The 22,322-nt window shown below is 39.4% G+C and overlaps 1 protein-coding gene across 1 annotated transcript; it reads left to right on the top strand.

Annotated features, from left to right (window-relative positions):
- Positions 1 to 158: 158 nt before the first annotated feature.
- Positions 159 to 21,908, top strand: ap1s3b (adaptor related protein complex 1 subunit sigma 3b). The gene is made up of 5 exons (XM_055203501.2): positions 159 to 303; positions 12,782 to 12,960; positions 16,751 to 16,859; positions 18,918 to 19,055; positions 21,385 to 21,908. The coding sequence occupies exons 1-5, from the start codon at positions 301 to 303 to the stop codon at positions 21,418 to 21,420; spliced, it is 465 nt and encodes a 154-aa protein (XP_055059476.1). The 5' UTR covers positions 159 to 300; the 3' UTR covers positions 21,421 to 21,908.
- The last annotated feature ends 414 nt before the right edge of the window (positions 21,909 to 22,322 follow it).

Raw genomic sequence — 22,322 nt, 5'->3', positions numbered from 1 at the left:
TTTAATTGCCTACTTTTTATATTAATAAATTGTAATATAAAATATATTTCTGTTGTAAAATATATATTTTTAGGAATATGATATAATTATATTACTGTAATAATAAAATATAATAATAACTGTTGTGCTCCGCCCCTTCTAAGAGCAGGTGTATCCCTCCGACCAATCAGATTTCACACAGATGTGGCCCAAGGAGAGCGGCGCCGCTGCGCATGCGCATCTCACTCTCCCCGCTGACCAGCCGGGAAGTGAGTGGGAATTTTGTCTATTTCAATCTCCGTCACACGTCTTCGATTCAAGATGGTAAGTTTGCAAAGATATGTTTTATTCTTGGCTGAAAGCGCAGGTTTATATCACAAATGTGGTAATTTAACACGAACTGGTTGTGAACGCGCACCTGTCGAAGCGCGTGAGCGCACCTGCGGACTTTAAAACTTGATCTGCCTTTCCTTTTTCACGAACAAAGCAAACACTGTCGCTTATAGCAGCTATAATTTACAAAAACTTGTTTCATTGAAAGTACGAATCTGTAATAAAATCCGCTGGAGATTATTTACGTCATCATATCTACCTGGATAAACCGGTTGGGTCATTGGGAGTCACATGATCAGTTTGACCATTAAACTTTGACACATGTGGGTTAGTTTTTTTTTTAATAGAAAACTTTTCTCAAATTTTGACTTGTGTTGGGATACCCGGTTAACTCGTTTATCTGGTGTTCAAAGTCTCGGTAAACTTTTCCACTGTTGAGTTTAATATTTGGGTGTGGATTTAAATCAGTGCTTTACTGTACAAATTACAGCATTGCTTTGAAACGTAATGAAAACATTTTGCTGTTAAAATATATTGAATAAAATATAAATATATAAGTATATCTAGTATATCATTTACAAGAATAACCCTTAATAGATATATGCAAGAAGAAAAAAATCATTAAAAAACGTTTAATAATTAAGAATAAAAGCTTTACAAAGTTAAATAACTTAATGTTAATTGTTAAAAGTTTTTTAAATGCTTTTTGTTTTTAACAGAAGTGTTGTGATCAGTCAGGACTTCATATTACAATGTACATAATTGCATTAAAACCAAAATATTTATCTGGTGTTGTAATAAAAATGGAAATTTTTGTCATATTTAAATGTGGCCTTTTTAAGGTAAATTAATTAACAAACTAGCTTAAGCAACCTAATATAATATGGTGAAAGATGACCAGATCTCTGCAGACTGTTCATTTATGCATTTTGCTTTTATCCAAAGTGACTTGCAGTGCATTCAAGCTATACATTAAATCAATATGTGTAAAACCTGGGATGGAACCCATGTTGCTAACACAATACTTTAGTAAGTGATCTACATAAACACTAGGAAGAAACCCAACACATTATCTGATATTGTCTGTATACATCAGAATAATAGTCTGTGACTGAACAGTCATTTTAATTTCTGCAGTCTGTGTGTGTTTTGGTCAGCATGTTGTCCTGTGTTTACTATCCGCTCGCAGCTGTGTCGACTACAACAATCGAAGGAAAATGAAATCACAAAGTTGCACAGAGGAGGAATTAAGTGTGTATGTTGTGTGTGTTAATATTTGTTGCACACTCTGTCGCACACTCTTTCCTCTTTATTTCTCTGTTGCCATGTGTGTCACACTGAAGAAATTAGTTTTCCTCCCGAGCACAATAGCAAAGCTGACGTCTGTTTCCTTGTTATTTCCTTATGTTTTCATTTTTATAGAGGAAGCAAGTTCACTTTTTCCTTTTGTTGTAACAATGAGAGACACCTTGAGTGATATGTACATTTTTATGTTTGTGGGTGCAGATGTTCACATGATTTTTGACGGTCCTATAAGGTTTTGAGTCATGTTAAGTGCAGTTCATGATTTAACACATTGGGCTATTAGTGTATAGGCCTACTGTCTGTTTTGGTAAATGCAGTTGATCATCCGGGTATTCTGTACACACTGAAAATGACAAAAAGTAAACAATCTGAAAAAAGTACATGTACATTTTATTAGATTTTAATCTATTTATGAGGATAATAAAATGTGAAATATTGGCATATTTTATATTCTATTTTCTACATATTTAATAATTCCAGTTTTCTTTTCGTTATCTAAAGCTGCTTTAAAACAATGCAACGTTGTAAAAAAGCGCTATATAAGATGGAAGTACAGAAGTAGAATAATATTAGACGTGTAGCTGGGTGATTCTCACAAAATCCAGACTTTGAAGGTGTCGAGCATCAGATTTTTTTTTTAAAGCCCTTGAAGACATTTTTTTTTGCACATATAAGATTAAGGTTTGAACTTATTATAACCATTAATTTTAGAGGATTAAACAAATATTTCTTATAGAATTATTTAAATTTTTTAGATTATCATTATCCAAAATTATCATTACTGCAACATGATATTACATTAAATATATGCATTTGGGTGATTCTCACGAAACCATTGAAACACCACGGCACTAATGATTTTAGCTTTAAAATGTGTAATATAGTAACATTAAAAAGCATCAGAATTAACACAATACTGTGTTTTACCTTGCACAATGTGTGATTTCAACATAAGAATTTATAATTGTAAATTTTATCTCATTTTCTGCTGAAATTCTCATTACCGCAATGTGTCTGGCCGTGTTTGAACATGTGTTATGTTGTAATTTAATCAAATCAACACAAAAATATTAAGAAAAAAAATAAATGGATGTTTTGCTAGACTACTTTAGATGACAGAAAAAATATTTACTGAATATTCATATATAATAATAATGAAGGAAAATTAGGAAAACACTTTTTGAGAACAGTTTAAGCACACATACAGAATTTTAATAAAGTTTGATTTTGAGTGACCAAGCACATGGGCCAGTTACTTCAAGATGGCTACCAGGTAAGATCATTTTTTTTACAGTTAATTTAAAATATTGTCTTGTCAGAATGCTTACACAACATTTTGATTATCATTACCACAACAGATGCTTATTAAATGTTAATTTAATTAATAGAAGCATAATACTTTGATTTTAAATGCATGTGCAGAATCTCCAAATTATGTTCTTTCATATTTAATGACTAATTTTTTTAATTATGTTACAAAAAGTGTTAAATGAAAAGTAAAAGTTTTTAAATTAATGTTCCCATTTACTCCAGACTTTGTTTTTCAATGTCTGGTGGGAAAAAAAATAAATTTAAGCAATTTTTAATTTATTTTCATGCTTGACATTTTTAAAACCAAGTTTTCGTGAGAATCACCCATTTACAAACTCATGTTTCGGTAATGAGAACTAAAAAAGTCATCTAGGTACTATGAAAAAACAAAATTATAGATAGCTCCGAATTTTTGTTAATCTGTATCGCATAACAGTTTTTTTCCTATTTAGATGCGTTTCTGCTGATTTCACACTGTACACATTCTGCCGCTCTGTCTTTTGCCACTCAGTGGGCGTAACTGCAGTCACTTTCGCCAAAGGTAACGTCACGTGCATACCTCTATTATGGCTCTTTGATGAGTAGGAAGTCCTTATCAATCTAAAATCACTGTGAGTTTTAATTGTTTCTAACATGCATTTGAAAAGGCAATATTCGTCAAACAGAATCAGTATAAATATTCTTTATTATCATCATTAAAATACCTGAAAGGTTTGTAGAACAGCGATTTAAAAATGCTTATCGGCATTTTCATGGAACTGGAAATTCTTCTGCGGTGCACATTGAGTTTCTGCTCAAGAGCGCCCTCTGACTTTTGGATGAATTTCACTGTGATTCATGGAGAAGAATAGCAAACATAATTGCATGATTAATCATCCCAGCCCTAATAGGAGTTTATGTGAAATTGCTGTGTTTCAATTGCGCAATTTGAAGGGTAATGGAAACGCAGCTAGTGTCACCTGTTTCAATCTGAGTCTTATCTATGCTATTAGATGAATTTTATAGCATGACTTACCACAAGAAATAGGCTGTGGTATATTTACTGCTCAATTGTGATGTGCGTCTTGGTTAGAACAAGTGTTTTGTGTAATACGAGAAGAGGTTTTCACAGGTTCTGCTCTCAGTATCACTGCCTTGAGCTGATCAGCTCCCATGTGGGAAAAAATATTCACAAACAGATCAATCGTGAGGTCTGCATGGACTCTTTGTCTCACTGTTGCTGAGGGTCATATTGATTTTGTTCATGTCTGTGTAGTTTACTTAGTTCTCAATCTGAAATGGACTTTATTTCTGTCTCAGCTTTTGTCTCTATGTCACATAATTTTACAGAAACCGATAACTAGGTTGGTCCGTACTTGCCGACAATCGATTAATCAACTGATACTGGATAAAAAACAGCCTAAACACTTAAAGTAAAACAGTAACGAAATGTATTAAAAAAAGTTAAAAACAACAGTACTGAACCATGAAAATGTGCTACATTACATAAATGTATAATTAAAAATATATTAATTATATGAATAAGTAAATACGTCTGTGAAATAGCACTGGTAACATCGAAATTACATACATGTATATTATATGTGTAGTCTTGTACTTAATTTGCTTATGTTTTAACACAATTCAAAATAACAAAAAAGATCTATTGCAGTGATGATGAAAAAGAACTAAAATCAGATTTTGATTTGTTGGGTATTTTAATTTAGCTGACAGCTGCATATAGTTTGCTTTTTCTCGTTATTGACTTTACATATGCGGCTTAGCCAGCTAAATCATGGATAAAGTAGCCAACTGGATAAGTAATGTAAATAGATCTTAATAATCTTCATGACATTAAACATTTGGGTAAACACTATCTATCTAAAACCTAAAATCGCTCTATGTCGGTATAGGTAAAACAGTCATGAGTTCTCAAAAGTTTTGTGACTATTCCTCATATGTGTTTTGCTTTGACAAAACACACAGTTAAGACTTGCAAGAGCCAATGATTGGCTTACCAGAAATGGGTAACCCAACTTTTTGTTATTTCAGATAGATTTAAACATTATATGGAGTTACTACATTGGTTGAGAAATAATAAGCTTAAAGCATAATGCACTAGATCAGTGGATCTGTTTCGACCTCACTCTGACCGTCACTACGGTCTAAAAAGGAATGATCACCTTCGTTCTGCCTATCACCGAGACCATGTGTCAACGGGGTCATGTCCATGACCTCCGGAGGCAGAGCGACCCGCGTCTATGAATGGCAGAGAATGCTCCCGGTTCAGTCTCTCACCTTGATCGCCTCATACGAGACCGTGAGTAAGAGAATACGTATTCAGGTAAGAAATTCCTGACTGTTTTCTTGTTGCATTCCACTAATTCGCTACCTAAACGGTGCGGGTGCCTTGTGCCCCCGAGAATTGTTGTGGTTTGTGTATTGACTTATTATTTTTAGGTATATACCTTTCATTTAAACTTATATGCACTAGATTTCCGGGTAATTTAAGTTGTTTATCCGTGTGCCTCTACTGCTGTTCGCAGCCGTGGGCTTTGTGCGAGCCCACTAAGTGCGTTCGCGCGCTGGTGTGGGCCGCCATTTTATCTGTGTTTGTATTTACTGCTGTTTTCAGCTTGTGTATTGTGTCTGCTGCTAGTGCTATTTTTTGTTGAATTATTTGGTTGGGGGCTGTTTTTTCCAGTACATTATAAACAGCCCTGTTATTATTGTGTTTTCTGTTCACTATTTCAGTCTGTTAGGTGCGTTTACGTGCTGGTGCGGGCTGTGGCAGTATTTCCCCACACCCTATACCCCTGTTCACAGCTGGTAAGGGGTTAGTGTGTGCCTGCTAAGTGCATTCGTGCGCCGGTGCGGGCCATCATAATACTGTGTGTTGTGCTTTTCTGCTCTTAGGTGCTTTTTTTCGCCTTGAGTGGCGGCTACAATCACACTTTTTCCTGCAATACTCCCCTCTGACACACCCTATACCCCTGTTTGCAGCTGGTGGGGCTAGTGTGCGACCGCTAAGTGCATTCGTGCGCTGGTGCGGCCCACCGTATTACCTTTGCGGATTGCTGGAGGAGGACTCCAGGCATTATATTGGGATTCTGTGTTGCTGCAATGGCTTCCCACTACTGCAGGATCTGCAACGCCTCCATGAGTTCTAGGGATGGGCACAGGGAGTGCCCCACATGCCTTGGAGCTGCCCACGTGCTGGAAGACGTGGACAATCCCTGTAGTGCAGCCTGCGATCTCTCCAGGGACGAGCGACGGCGCCGGGCCAGCCAGGTGCGCGGCCATGTGCGTGAGGAAGGGAGCGGGAAGCGGCGCTCCCCTGACCAGCCGTCCCTCTCCAGTAGGTATGGGCATAAACACAAGCGCAAGCGTTCACGTTCGCGTGATCGACAGCGGGATTTCCCCCATGGAGTTACCCAGGTTGAGCCACCCAAATCTGTTAAGCCCCCTGCCTCAGCTGCGGTGGCAGAAAGCAGCAACACGGGGTCACTCGAGATCCTTGCGGCTCTCCAGGCTCTGTCACGGAGGTTGGACAAGTTAGAAGGTAACCAACAGGACTTATTACATGAGGATCCCCTCTCAGCCAGGCCCGAGAGCTTCGGCGAGGAGGAACATCAAGACAATGTAGATGTGTTATCCCTATGCGCTTCACACACAGTGGTGGACGACACCACAGGTGGCGACGACCTCGAAGGGGAGCTACGTTCCAGCTCTGCTGAGCCAGCTGACGGCTCCACGGAGCCAGGAGAGGCCCCTGTCAGTTCCCTGATGTCACGGGTGCTGAGCGCTGCCAAGGTTTTGGGCCTTCAGGGGCCTACATCTGCTCCGGCTCCCGCTGGAGGTGTTTGGGAGGGCATCTCCCGACCTGAACCACGGCCTTCGATACCTGTAGCAGATGACTATACTGCAATGCTGAGGTCATCATGGGGTACAAATTCGAAACGGCCCCAGTTTAATGCAGGTTGTCGCCAGCTGGCAAATGCTAGTTATCCGGTTGAAACTGGACTGGGGAACATGCCACCAGTTGAGTCGCCTATGGCTGCATTGACGTCTCTGGGGTTTTCCCGTGTATCCTCCGATCCACGGTGCCCTCGCAAGGAGTGTGCCAAGACGGACCGTCTGGTCACTAATTCCTTCAACGCATCAGCTCGAGCGGCCCTTATGGGTAACGCTCTAGCCATCACCCTGGCGGCTCTACGGAAGACACTGGGCCCAGACGATCATGATTCCAGGGCCCTGGTCGACGCGGCTCTGTCTTCCCAGTCCCAGCTGACACGTGACGTGGGGGATGCTATGGCCTCTGCAGTGCTGTGTCGCAGACAAGTTTGGCTGGCACAAACCTCCCTGCCAAATGCCATCAGACAGGAGCTACTCAACCTCCCTGTGGTACCAGGACACGTCTTTTACCCTGGATTCCAGGAGGTGCTTGATCGGATTGACCGGACTGCAGCATCTAGGGAAGCTGTCCAGAGGGTTTGCTCTAGGTCTGCTTCAACTGCCAGCCGCCCACCTGTCAGTAGGTATAGGCTGCGGCAGCCTACCCGGCCTCCATCAGCAGGTGACAACCCAGAGGCACGGGACTGGCGATTTCGTGCACCTGACCGACGTACAGCCTCAAATTCCAGAATTAAGGGACGACGAGGACCACAGCGGGGCACAGGCAGGGGTGCAGGCCGCGGTGGCGGTCCTGCATAGGAGTTCCGGGTCGCCCGTCGATTGTCCTTCCCAGCTGTCACGGACCTCCTGGGAAGGCATTGTGCCAGACCCTTGGGTCGTGGCTACGGTGGCTCGCGGCTACCGATTACAATTTCGGCGGCGACCCCCAACGTTTTCAGGGATCAAGATAACGTCCGTAAAAGACCCTGTTTTAATGTCCGTCCTCGTCAAAGAGGTCCAGGAGTTACTTCTGAAAGGGGCCATCTCAGAAGTACCGCCCAGCGCACAGCTCACTGGGTTTTACTCCAAATACTTTATTGTTCCAAAAAAAGACGGCGGTCATCGGCCTGTTCTCGACCTCAGGCCCTTGAACCGATATCTCAAGGTGCTACCCTTCAAAATGGTCCACACAAGGGTGGTGATGCAGTCTATCCAGCAGGGGGAGTGGTTCACGTCCCTGGATCTGAAAGACGCCTACTTCCACGTCCCAATCTGTCCAGAACACCGGCCCTTCCTGCGCTTTGCCTTTCAAGGCAGGGTATTCCAGTTTCAGGTCCTTCCCTTTGGTCTTTCTCTGGCCCCAAGGGTCTTTACTCGCGTGGTGTCAGCTGCGCTGTCCCCCCTCCAGGCTCGAGGGTTGAAGATCTTGCCCTACCTGGACGATTGGCTCATGTGCGCCCCCTCTCAGGAGCAGGTAGTACGAGACACGAGCACAGTTCTGGCCCACATTCAAATGCTAGGCTTCACGGTCAACCACAGAAAGAGCAACCTGCAACCCCGCCAACAGGCAGAGTTCCTCGGCATCTTTCTGGACTCGGTAAGCATGACTGCATCTCTCACTTCACAAAGAGCAGACAGCTTGATCAACATGACGAAGCAGTTCCACTTGGGCAGCCTTGTCACAGCTCACAGAGTTCAAAAGCTACTGGGCTTGGTGGCCGCAGCAGCAGCAGTGATTCCTCTGGGCCTGCTGAGGGCACGCCCCCTGCAGTGCTGGTTCAATGCTTTCCATCTTCACCCCAGAGACGACAGGCAGAGGAAACTGCGTATATCTCAAACCTTCATCAAAGCCCTACGCCCTTGGAGCAACCGGGAGTTCATTTTACAAGGTGTCCCACTGGGGGGCCTTCCCCACAGGAGGCAGGTCATCTCAACGGACGCGTCCCTGACAGGCTGGGGGGCTGTCTGGGAAGGAAGGGCAGTGAGGGGCACATGGCAGCCGCTGTGGATGAAGGAGCACATAAATGTCCTCAAGTTGAAGGCCATTCATCTTGCTCTTCAGAAATTCCTGCCAGAGTTGCAAGGCCAACATGTTCTGGTGAGGACAGACAGCACTTCGGCAGTGTATCATATCAATCACCAGGGAGGCACGAGGTCCCAGCGATGCCTCCAGGTGGCAGAGGAGTTGCTGATATGGGCATGGCCTCGATTTTCCTCACTGAGGGCAGTGCACATCCCAGGTGTGGAGAACAGAGCGGCCGACATTCTCTCCAGGACAGGGCCACTCCCGGGAGAGTGGAGGTTGAACACCGACGTAGTTGTTCAGATCTGGATGCGTTACGGTGCGGCCCAGATGGATCTCTTTGCTTCAGCGGAGACAACACACTGCCCAGAATGGTACTCCCTCATGGGGCAGGAGGGCAGTTCGGGCCTGGATGCTCTGTCGCAAGACTGGCCAACAGGCTTGTTATACGCTTTTCCTCCACTCCCTCTCATAGCTCAGGTTCTCCGACGGATCAGAGAGGGCCAACACTCAGTCCTGTTGGTCGCGCCACGGTGGCCGGCGAGGCCATGGTTCCCAGAACTCCTCCGGATGCTGCAGGGTCAGCCATGGCAGTTGCCGTGCAGAGCAGATCTCCTGACGCAAGCAGACGGGCAGATTTGGCATCCGAACCCGGGAGCCCTGCGTCTATGGGTTTGGCCCCTGCAGAGCCCATCGATGGACAGCTAGATAAGGCTGTACAGGAGACACTTAATAATGCCAGGGCCCCATCTACCAGAGCTGGCTACGCACTCAGATGGAGGATCTTTTCAGAGTGGTGTTTTGGCTTGGGCATCGAGCCAACGGTTTGTCCCGTGCCACAAGTATTATGCTTCTTGCAGTCCCATTTTGATCTGGGCAAAGCAGCCAGTACGATTAAGGTCTATGCTTCGGCCATTTCAGCTTTTCACCAGGGGGCAGATAACACATCCCTGGGTAGGCACCCTCTGATTAGCCGGTTCTTAAGGGGAGCCCGCCGGTTACGTCCAGGTCGCACTTTGCGGGCACCAAGCTGGGACCTGCCTACAGTTCTGACATCTCTCACTGAAGGTCCTTATGAGCCTATTGCAGACGCAGATCTACGGTCTTTGTCTCTTAAGACAGCATTTCTCTTGGCTCTCTGTTCAACTAAACGAGTCGGGGAGCTGTGTGCTCTCTCCGTTAGTGATGACTGTTTGAGGTGGCAGGCAGGGGGCACTGGCGTGTCACTCTGGCCGAATCCAGCTTTCCTGCCAAAAGTGCTTGATCAGCAGTCCATGAACAAGGTGTTGGAGCTGGCCCAATTCCAGCCTTCCGCTGCCTCACAGGCAGAGCATGACAAGCTTAGCACATTGTGTCCAGTCAGGGCCTTGAAAGCCTATCTGATCCGTACACAGGCTTTAAGAAGAACGCACTCTCAACTGTTTGTCTGTTATGGGGCGGCAAGGCAGGGACTGCCGCTTTCCAAACAGAGGTTATCTCATTGGCTGGTGGAGGTTATTTCCCATGCCTATAAGGCTCAGGGGATACCAGTTCCAACAGGTACAAGGGCTCATTCTACTAGGGGTATGGCTACATCTTGGGCTGCCCTCAAGGGTGTGGCAGCAAGCGACATCTGTGCAGCGGCTTCGTGGTCTACGCCATGCACTTTTACAAGATTTTACCGGGTGGATGTGACTCGACCAGCTCCGGTCGGCGACGCTGCCCTCATGTCTGTGACTGAGCGAGGTTCTAATTGATCCTGGGTTCCTCGCGACTCTGTTGGTATGTGTCATCCCTTTTTAGACCGTAGTGACGGTCAGAGTGAGGTCGAAACAGATCGTAGGTTACGCATGTAACCATGGATCTGTGAGACCGAGGGATGACCGTCACTATCCTTGTCGCTCGGACCATTCTGAGGCGCTCAAGGTAGGAGACTGAACCGGGAGCATTCTCTGCTATTTATAGACGCGGGTCGTTCTGCTTCCGGAGGTCATGGACATGACTTTGTTGACATATGGTCTCGGTGACAGGCAGAACGAAGGCGATCATTCCTTTTTAGACCGTAGTGACGGTCATCCCTCGGTCCCACAGATCCATGGTTACATGCGTAACCTACGTTCTCAAACTTTCTCAGCGTATACGTTCAGCGTGCATCACTTTGGGGCCCACAAAGAAAATGAATTTCATAAAACATTCCATAACTTAAATTGTGAATTAAACAAATCTTTAAATTATTCAGTGTAGTGCTGTTGGTTAGTAGCATTATTTGTCTGAGATTTAATTATTATAACACAGAATTTATGAAAATAAATGTATTTTATAAAATGTAAAATGTCATTAAACCGTGGGCCCCCTGGCACCATCCCAGGGCCCCCCAGTTTGATAACCACTGAACTAGGTCTATATGTGACGCTTTTACGTTATTTGAATGATAATCTTCTACCTTTTTAATTTTATTTTATTCTTTATGTTAATTATATTTTAATTGTATATTTTCGTTTTCTGTATATTTGTTCAATATTTTTCTATTCTATATGTTGGAAATGATTATTGTCATGTTAGCTGTAATGGGGTGATTCTTACGAAATCCAGACTTAAAAGGTGTCCAGCACCAGATTTTTTAAAAAAGCCATTAAAGCCTATTTTTTGCACATATAAGATTAAGGTCTGGACTTACTATAACCATTATTTTTAGAGGATTTAAAAAATATATTTCCTATAAAATTATTACAATTTTTTAGATTATCATTATCAAAAATTATCATTACCGCAACATGATATTACATTAAATATATGCATTTACAAACCTATGTTTCGGTAATGAGAACTAAAACGTTGTCTAGGTATTATGATAAACAAAATTTCAGCTTTTATCTGGAGAGAAAAAATAAGAACTGCTTCCCTGGTAGCCATCTTGAGTGTCACAGTCAATTATGTTCCTTCCAATAATTTTTTTTGAAAATGTTATTTCTTTTAGGGCTTAAACAATGATTGAAAATTGTTGCGGAGGATGAGACACATTTCTTGGACACATTTATATTCCTTATTATTGTCTCTACATTTACCAATGATCACCAAATACCACATGTTTCTTTATTGTAAATGTTTATAGTATAACATGCACTGAAGCTTCTTATTTTTTAGATTTTTTTTAATTATAAATATTTCCATGTCAAAGAACCAAAATCCACATTTCCCCTTAAATGTGGAAAAAAACAAAACTGTTTTGTATGATGTCATTTGAAATCATGTGCAAAATAGTACACAAAAAGATGTTTAACTGTATGCTTCTTATTTTGATACTCTTACTTTGCATTTACTTTTTTTTATCAAAATGTTTAATGACACCTCATAAGTCTAATTTCGCGGGAATCACCCTAATGTGACTGCCATTTAAATAGACAATCTTTTTTTTTATTAGGCTTACTTACCAACGTTGAGATGGCGTGCCACACATGGCATATTGACTGGGTTCTTGTGTGTTTCACGACTAGTTGGCCTGAGAAAACACGCTGGCATGAGATTTGCAAGAAACAATGATTGTCTCACACGTTAACTTGACATCAGTATGTTATTTGGGTAGTTACTGCTTGATTAAGTAAATGAAGTACAAATTATAAATTTTAACTCAGTTAAGCGCTTAAGCATTCAAGGGAAGGATTAAAGGGGAATATAAATGTGTCTGTCAGATGAACTTTGCATAACTAATAAATTGACTATATAAATATATATCAACATAAAAAAGTGTTAATTAAACGATTGTTGATGTTATTTACTTCATATGCAAAGGCTAATGAAAAGTGCACAGGTTGTACTCTTGGGTAGAACAGGTTGTACTCTTGGGTATGTTAGTAACTCATTACCTCTGGGCTTTTAACCTACAGGCTTTAGGTTACCAACCACGCCCACCCCAAAAATGAAATGATGAAAACCATTTATTAAAGTCCAATTAAATGCCGTTCTGTTTCTATCTGACAGATGCATTTCCTGTTACTGTTCAGTCGTCAGGGAAAGTTACGTCTGCAGAAATGGTTCCTGCCCCTTCCCGAGAGAGAGAGGAAGAAGATCGTGAAGGACATGACCACTATGGTGTTGGCACGGAAACCACGCACGTGTAACTTCTTGCACTGGAGGGACCTAAAGATTGTCTATAAGAGGTGAGGGTTAATCCCAGGCAGTCAGGAGTGTCATATACAGCATGAATGAAATTAACCATTTTCTCTATGTTATAAAACATTTATATTTATGCACTTGGCAGACGCTTTCATCCAGAGCGACTTAAAGTGCATTATGCTATACATTTTTTATGAGTATGTGCACTACCTGGGAATCAAACTCAGGACTTTTTGAGCTACCAGCTGAGCTACATGAAAGCGCTGACAAAACATGGGCTGCATAACGATACATCGCGACTAATTGTTTGCGGAATAAACGTTTTGGTTTACATCACATATGTATATATAAATACACACATATATGTATAATTTTAAGAAGATGTATTAAATAAATTAAATATAAATATAAAAATGTATATACACAAATATTTCTTAAATATGTACTTGCATGTGTATTTACTATATACATAATTATTATAGACCGTTTCATTGGGCGCACGTGCAGTGACGCGATAAGTGTCTTATCCGAACTTTACTTCCCGTTTCTGTTTGTTTAATGGTCTGACTAGTTGCTGAAACTGAACTCTTAAACAAATACCTCGTCGAAAATAACCATTTTTGGGTTCCTATGTAATCTACGTGTTGTTTATTTTGCTTGATATATAAATAAACTACTTTAAAAAGATTTTGTTGCTATTTATTCTTCACAGAGTTTACCGGAAGTTACGTGATGACCACGAAAGCCGCGTGTTTATGTTGTTACTGAAACCATCTATAAATAGTACACGCATATATATGATGTATTAAGTTTTATTCTGCAAACGATTAGTCACGATTAATCGTTACGCAGCCTTTGATCTTGGGCCCCATGTTGGTCATTAATTTTTGGTGTGAGCTAAATTCTTACATACCCTACAGTTTGTCATTCAGCATACAAAGTCTGATGTTGTCTTATTAGTAAAAATCCCACATTCAGAGTTTTGTAAACCCTAGTGGTGTTTGTCACCCATAGTTGTGTTAGTTTCTAAAGCGGTTCAGTCCTTTTGTGCTGTCATTAAAGATGTCATTGGCTGATGTCAGAGCTCAGTCTGTGTGCTTCTTGTTTTCAAGTAAAATGGCTGTTTTGAAACAATGCAACATTGTTGAAATGCTATATAAATACATTTGAATTGAATTGTTGGTTTCAAAAACAATGGAGTCCTATTACCCCAGTGCAAAGTCTGAAAATATACCCACATGCTTATATTGTATGACAATATTTGCCTATTTATTATTTCTGAAGCATTATCCATCTATCATTTAATAGTCACTTCTGTAAATGCTACACACTTAAAAGCAAAACCTTATATTAAAGAATGAAGTTGTGTAAATACTGTATCAGGAATAAATAGATGGTTGAAAAGTGTCCATGCCGTACCAGAGTTTTGTTCAAAAGTGCACCATTAAATGGAAAAACTGTCAATTTTTTTTCTGACAGTTGCCCCGTCTGCATTTTTTACAAGTTTCAGATACCAAAACAAAATGTGTATTTATTATTAAAGCTCACATAACACGTGCTGTTTCCGCTAATCCCAGTTGATTCAACAAAAAAATTTAAGGAAGCAAAGTTATTTTTACAGTGTAGGACAATCTCACTATATATGGGGCATATCGCCCAACTATAAACAACATTAGCTTGCATTTATTAAAGCTAAAATGATTAGCTAAATGATTAGCTTATTAAAATAATTTAGCTTAATGTGTTTTATTGCGTAGGGGCATTTATAGCAAATGCACCCTTTGACTTTCTGGTTGCAGCACCTGACCTCTGCAATGAATTTACAATTAACAGACCTCTACTTTAATGCTGGTATAAAATTTTGCCTGTGATATAAAATTCATAAAAATACTTTTTGAAAGCAATTAAAATGTGTTTGATAAAATGGCATTTTTTCTAGTTTTACATTGGTTGTACCAGCTGACACAGAGTGTACCAACCTACTCATTACATTAAAGTGGCAATTTTTTCAGTATTTGTGGGAATCTACAAACTTTTCATTTAGCCATAAAGACCACCTGGGGTTCACTAGATGTGATATCATGTTTACTGTTCATACTTGTTATCGTCTTAAAATTAAAGGCGCATTATGTGGTTGTACTACCTTGACATTTGAGAACATCCTTGTTTTACAAAAGCTTTCAATTAGCCTAACATCACAACAACTACTGATATTCGTGAAATTTGTATATAGGAAAGGTTTTGAATATAAATTAATGCCCAAGTATCTTATGTTGAATTTTGTATAATTTAAACAGAATTTTTAACACTTGGTTTAAACTGCAAATTTGTTCTGACAGTTGTCCTGCTGGCGTTTTTTAGAAGTTTCAGATACCAAAACAAAAATGTGTATTTATTATTAAAGGAACAGTATGTAGGATTGTGGCCAAAACTGGTATTGCAATAACAAAACTTGTGGCTAAAACTGGTACTGCAATCAAACAACTGGTGGCCAATACACAAAATGACAACATAAACATCAGTTGAGGGCTGCAACTCCAATTTTTAAATGACAATATCCTGGCCAGACAAGTGTTGTGAGTGATATAAGTATTTGAAATGAAAATGAATTCTTAATGTCTAGTAACATATCAGGGCCAGTTTATGATTAATTGAGATAAATTTCTTACTGTTCCTTTAAAGCTCACATAACACGTGCTGTTTCTGCTCATCTCATGTTAATCTTGAGTTCATATACAGTAGTATTACATCCTTCCTATCTCTGAAAGGTCTTTAGTTTTATCCGATTTCTAAAACACAGATCAGCTCTAGCGATATTTTCCAAAAAATGAGGCATCCCGGAGGCATCCAGCGTCAGGAGTGAGTCACTAGCAAGCAACACACAAAAAAACATTTTTCCGCTATCTCTAGATAACTTTTGATTCACTACATGTTTGTGTCATCTACATTATCTGCAGTTATGTGCCATCGCCAACAAAACACAGACATTTGATGCAGTTTTACATACCGCCTGCAACTCATGACCCTCTTGGGACCACCCCATTTTAACGAAATCCAGCTTTAAACAAACACACACGCAAAACTTCACTGCTACTCCGGATAAACAAACCATATCCATTGTTTCCATAAGGCTGGCTTGGAAAGCTGAACAAGGCTTTCTTCTCCTCATATCCAAAAACATGCTGCTTCTTTCATGCCATTGTTGACTCTTGATATAAAACAAAGCTGTCGCGTGCAATGATTCCTGTGACTTCTGCTTGAAGAAACAACGCTAATGAGCGTCCTTATTCTCGCTCTCACTCTGATTGATGTGTGAGCGTGCTTTTCCACGGGAAGTGCCCATAAAATGATGATGGGGTCGGTTTAAAAAACTTGTAGGAAAGAGGACTTGTTGGAAAGAGGAGGCGAATGTCTTCGCTTCAAGAACAGTTTAATTAAAAATGTTTCATTTAAAAGTTGTTTTCTAACCTTTCTTTCTGTAAAGGGTATCTGTTTTATAGGTCACAGCAGCGATTTTATGCTACAGTAGGTCCTAATAATATCATAATTCTGAGCCATCACACTGTTTGGGTATTTTACACCTTCCTGCCAACTGATGCTTAATAGAAACTATAGATAAAAATGTTTAAGATGGTATGGATACAGTACTAATAGAGTAGGTTTCGATCCACATACTGATAAAATTGTAATACACTGTAAGCCACTTTGAATTGAAGTGTCTGCCATATGCATAAATGTAATAAGTTAGAAAGTATGAAACAGAATAGAGGCATTAGCATTTGTAGTGTGACTTTTGTACTGCACCTTATTATAGTGTTTTGTTTGCTTATATAGATACGCCAGTTTATACTTCTGCTGTGGTTTGGAGAATGAAGACAACGAACTTCTTGCTTTAGAGATTTTGCACCGTTACGTGGAACTACTTGACAAATACTTTGGCAATGTGTGTGAGAATAATTATTCATTTTATGTCTCATCTCAGGGTCAAGTATTTGACATATGGGCCCTCATTTATCCACGGATGTAGAAACCAGCGTATATCCGAGCAAAAAAATCTGATTTATTAAAGACACACTATGCAGTTATTTTACCTTATATAACAGCTTCAAAGTTATTTCGGTGGTAAACAAAGTCATAGTAGGGCGAATCATCCTCCTGTTGAAGCTCGGTGATGACGCCGCTAGAAAAACCAGCAATGCAAGCTTGAGAGAACCGCCCCTGACAAATCTTGCGAGAATCACAACTTGCTTTACGGCAACGACGTCACACACGTTAGGCTTGTTCGACTTCGTGCGGCACTGCAAGAACTAGCCGCCGGATGACGTCAAAGTACCGCGAGAATGATCCGAGACGGCACTTTGAGGTCATCCGGCTGTTGGCTCTTGCAGCGCCGCATGAAGTCGATCAAGCCTATAACAACAACTGCGCACGCGAATTTGAGACGTGATGCCAAACTATTTAAAAGTTAAGAAAGTGCGTTCGGAAGAGAGCAGGAAAAGAGAATCTGACCGCGTTAGGAACCGGACAAAAGTCCCACTCGGTCAGATTTTTACTCGTTGGCATGAGCTAAAAGACAGCACTGGATGGGATGCTGATCTGGCGATCTTGTTGATGGACTAGTAAGTAAATCTCTTATTTGTAAACTTGTTTGCGGTCTATGTTGTATATTGTTGCGCTTGCTTGTAGTATGTCATGCGATTATCATGACAACAGTTGTCAATATCTCACATAAATATCAGGACAAATAAGCCTAGAGGTTGTAAATAGTGTAAACATGCACAATTTGCAAACTATAATGATAAATAGCAATAATCATGTATAGTGACATTATAACACCCATGTTATTTAATGCAACGTACACAATTAACTTTGTCATGCATTTTGTAATGTTTACATTACAATAAAAGAACACAAATGAAATGATACAGTAGACATCTTCGGAGGTGTACAGAGTGGGGGTGGGAAATTACGACGGTTGCAAGTATTCTCCAGCGATTCTAGGGGTCGCTGTTTGACAAAAATGCAGAAAATGCATAGAGCGCCTTTAAAGTTTCATATGCAACCACTTTCGTTGCACAAATGAACGGCTGTTAAAGGCAGAGTCCACGATGTTTGAAAGCCAATGTTGATATTTGAAATCACCTAAACAAACACGCCCCTACCCCAATAGAATCTGGACCTTCTGTTGATAGACCCGCCCCACACATACGCAACCCGGCAAGGATGTCGGTTAGTAGACACGCTCCTTACTGCTGATTGGCTATAAGTGTGTTTTGGTAGTCGTCCCGTCTCCTTTTCCAAAGTGTTTTTCAAACATCGTGGACTCCGCCTTTAACATATGTGACGGCAGAAATCAGTCGTAATTTGAATATTGCTCCCATATAAATGATGCCTCACTCCTAGAGTTCACAACATTAAAGATTGTAACCTGGCCACGTCTCCATGGATACTGAACTTTGACCTTTCAAGTTAAAATGAAATCTCTTGCACATCAAAATCTGTACATATTGTCCTAATCTTACAGAGTGTTAAAAAGTAACACTGAAGCAGAGTTAAAAGCTCTGTTATTCTCTCTCTCACCATCTCTGTTTGAGACGTAAAACTCATTTTACACCTTACTTGTAAAGTTCTTTTCTCAACTTAGTTTTAGATGTTGGCTGTTCAACCATTATGGTGATCAATGTTTAATTAATTTCCAATAATGAAATAATTCACATAATTACTAAGTATTTAATGTAGTTAAACATATATCTTAATGCTAACTCAAAACTTGTGTACACAAGTTGAAACCTGATGTGAGATTTGATCGTAGCTGCCACTCACGTCCATATTGATAAATGTCAAGTCTTACGGGGAAACAACCGTACACACAGTTTTCTGTCGTATGCTCACTTGATAAATGAGGGCCATTATGTTTACAAAGGTTAATTTTCACAGACCTCTTAGGAACAGATCTGTCATGGTTGTCTGATGTGGTCTTTTTGTCTCACCTTGATCACAGGTGTGTGAGCTCGACATCATCTTTAATTTCGAGAAGGCTTATTTTATTCTAGATGAGTTTCTGATGGGTGGTGAGGTACAAGAGACGTCCAAACAGTCTATTGCAAAGTCTGTGGAAGCATCAGACATGCTGCAGGAGGTAAGATCAGTGCTGTTATCACAAATCTTAAAAATTCAGATCAGATATCTTGAACTTGTGTTAAAGGTATAGATGACTGGAATTCTAGTGAGCTACCAACCTAGGTATAATATGTTTTTGTCATAATAGGTTTTGTTACAATGCTGCCATTCAAAATACTTCAAAGAAATTATTAATGCATTGATTTTTGTTTTAAAAAATGTCTTTATTTGTAGTGTAACATCTTATAACTCCAAAAGCATTTGGGTGATTCTCACGAAAACTTGGTTTTAAAAATGTCAAGCATGAAAATGTAAAAATTGCTTAAATTTACTTTTTCCCCCACCAGACATTGAAAAACGAAGTCTGGAGTAAATGGGAACATTAATTTAAAAACTTTTACTTATCATTTAACACTTTTTGTAACATAATTTTAAAAATTAGTCTTAAAAAATTTCATTACCGCAACAGTCAGAAAACATCAACACTGACATATTTTCAAAATGACATGACAAACCAAGAACATAATTTGGAGATTCTGCACATGCATTTAAAATCAAAGTATTATGCTTCTATTAATTAAATTAACATTTAATAAGCATCTGTTGCGGTAATGATAATCAAAATGTCGTGTAAGCATTCTGACAAGACAATATTTCAAATTAACTGTAAAAAAATGATCTTACCTGGTAGCCATCTTGAAGTAACTGGTCCATGTGCTTGGTCACTCAAAATCAAACTTTATTAAAATTCTGTATGTGTGCTTAAACTGTTCTCAAAAAGTGTTGCGGAGGATGAGAACATCAGACATGGACACATAATTTTCCTAATTTTTCTTCATTATTATAATACATGAATATTCAGTAAATATTTTTTCTGTCATCTAAAGTAGTCTAGCAAAACATCCATTTATTTTTTTCCTTAATATTTTTGTGTTAATTTGATTAAATTACAACATAACGCATGTTCAAACACAGCCGGATACATTGCGGTAATGAGAATTTCAGCGGAAAATGAGATAAAATTTACAATAATAAATTTTTATGTTGAAATCACACATTGTGCAAAGTAGAACACAGTATTGTGTTAATTCTGATGCTTTTTAATGTTACTATATTACACATTTTAAAGCTAAAATCATTAGTGCCGTGGTGTTTCAATGGTTTCGTGAGAATCACCCATTTGGTGTTTTTAATATGTGATCCTGAACCATAAAACCTTTGAGATGAATAAGCTTTCCATTGATGGATGGTTTGTTTGGATAGGACAATATTTGGCTGAGATACAACTATTTGAAAATCTGAAATCCGAGGGTGCAAAAAAATTTAAATATTGAGAAAATCCCCTTTAAAGTTGTCCAAATGAAGTCCTTAGCAACACGTATTACTAGTGATAAATAATGTTTTTTATTTATGGTAGAAAATTTATTGTTGGCTGTTTCTACAAATCTACTCGAGTGACTTATGACTGGTTTTGTGGTCCAGTCCTGCAAAAAAGGTTTATAAAATCTTTGTGCATGCCTGGATGTGGATTTTTTTTCTCATGAGTTATTCACTTATTGTTTAAAATGCTTGAATATTTTAACCTCATTTTTCATTTATTTGAATGCATTTGGCAGACTTGCATTGCATTCAGGCTTGAATTTTTTTATTAGTACATGCATTTGCCATGAATCAAACCCATGACCTTGGCATGCTTAGCATCAAGCTGTTTCATGTATCTACAGAAATAAGTACAGCTCAGTTTGGTTTTATACCATGTAGGAGCTTATGCTGTATGTTTTATTCATAAGGTATTTGCTTTAATATGTAGCTTATGAGTTTGTGCCATTATCAAGAAGCATTAGTGAGCGATGATGTGATCCTCATTACACTTTTGAAATTGAATATTGCAATTGAAAATTGAGAATTAAGAAAAATAAGTACATTTTGTTCAGCAGTATGCTCATGCATAAAAGATTAGCCTTTTATTTGTCGTCCTTGAACATGCCTGTAGGTTTAATTTGTATGACTTCTGAACACAAGGCTTTCATCAATACTCATTTCTGAGCCGAACGTCCCTGAGCGTCCTGCCTGGAAATGAACCTACAGCTGTTTTAATGATTCTCAGTTATAAAGCTTTACTCTGGACATCACCTTCATAAAACATTATTGATTTGAAGATGAGAGAGTCAGAGAGAAATGTCAGGTTTCCCAGCATGCCTCACATAAATGGGTGCACATTAACATCTGTATACATTAGCACATTTAATTGTTTTGTTTTTGTCATCTGCATCTGTTCTATATTAAAATATATTCATAAGATAACGAGTCTTTGTCACGTGTGTGACGCATTGTTTTTTCTTCTTCAGACGATGGAAGAATACATGAATAAACCAGCCTTCTGATGACAGCAGATGCAATGAAAGATGACAAAGGAAACGATTCGTCAATGCAATGTAGCTTGTGTCCTTCATTCAGGACACAATTTCTCATCGTAACTTTATACATGAGGGCTACGTAAGAACTGTTGTATTTATTATTTCAGAGATGGACGTACTACTCAATTTTTATGCAACTGTATCAGGGTATACTTGGATTTCACAAATTAATTATTTAAATTTTGGCTACAGTATGTTTGTGTTTTCAATTAATACTGAATTTTGATATTATAATTGCAGTGTGCATAATACTCAACTTTTTACCAAAATCATTTTATAATAGGATTATATATTTGAAGCTGGTTTATTTAAAGTGCCTTTTCATGTTATTTAACATGTCGCGTGTCTCAGGAGATGTTTAGATGGAGAGTTAAAAGAGTCTTCGAAGGAATTGTAATGCTGCTTTGTAAGCCCACTTTGTTGATGTTGTCTTATTAAAAATGTTTTTGATATGATCTTGTCACATGTTTATTCCTGTGATTGAGTCTGTTCAGTATGACTCATGAAAAGGAAGTGACAGACAGTCTGTTCATTACTTCACGGTTTATAATCTCTCTGCTATCCCTGCCGATGCATCTCTGATTCTTTACAAAAGTGCTTCATGATGCTATAGAAAAAATATTTTGTTTTCACATGGTTTTCTTAAAAAGTTATTTGTGGTGAAAAAAGTTTTCTTTGATTATAAAAATGTAAAAAAAGAAATGGTTCTTTGAGGAACCAGAGATGGTTCTTGTCACTGAAAAACCTTTTAAAGGGGTCATATTATGATTTTTTTAGTGCTTATGTGAAGTTTTAGCTCAAAATATCCCACAGGTAATTTATTATAGCATGTTAAAATTGCCACTTTCTAGATGCGAGCAAAAATGTGG

The sequence above is a fragment of the Misgurnus anguillicaudatus genome, chromosome 2 (genome assembly GCF_027580225.2).
Source record: "Misgurnus anguillicaudatus chromosome 2, ASM2758022v2, whole genome shotgun sequence".
NCBI classification, from domain to species: domain Eukaryota; kingdom Metazoa; phylum Chordata; class Actinopteri; order Cypriniformes; family Cobitidae; genus Misgurnus; species Misgurnus anguillicaudatus.
Note: the sequence above shows the minus strand (reverse complement) of the source record. Positions and strands in the feature narration are given on the sequence as shown.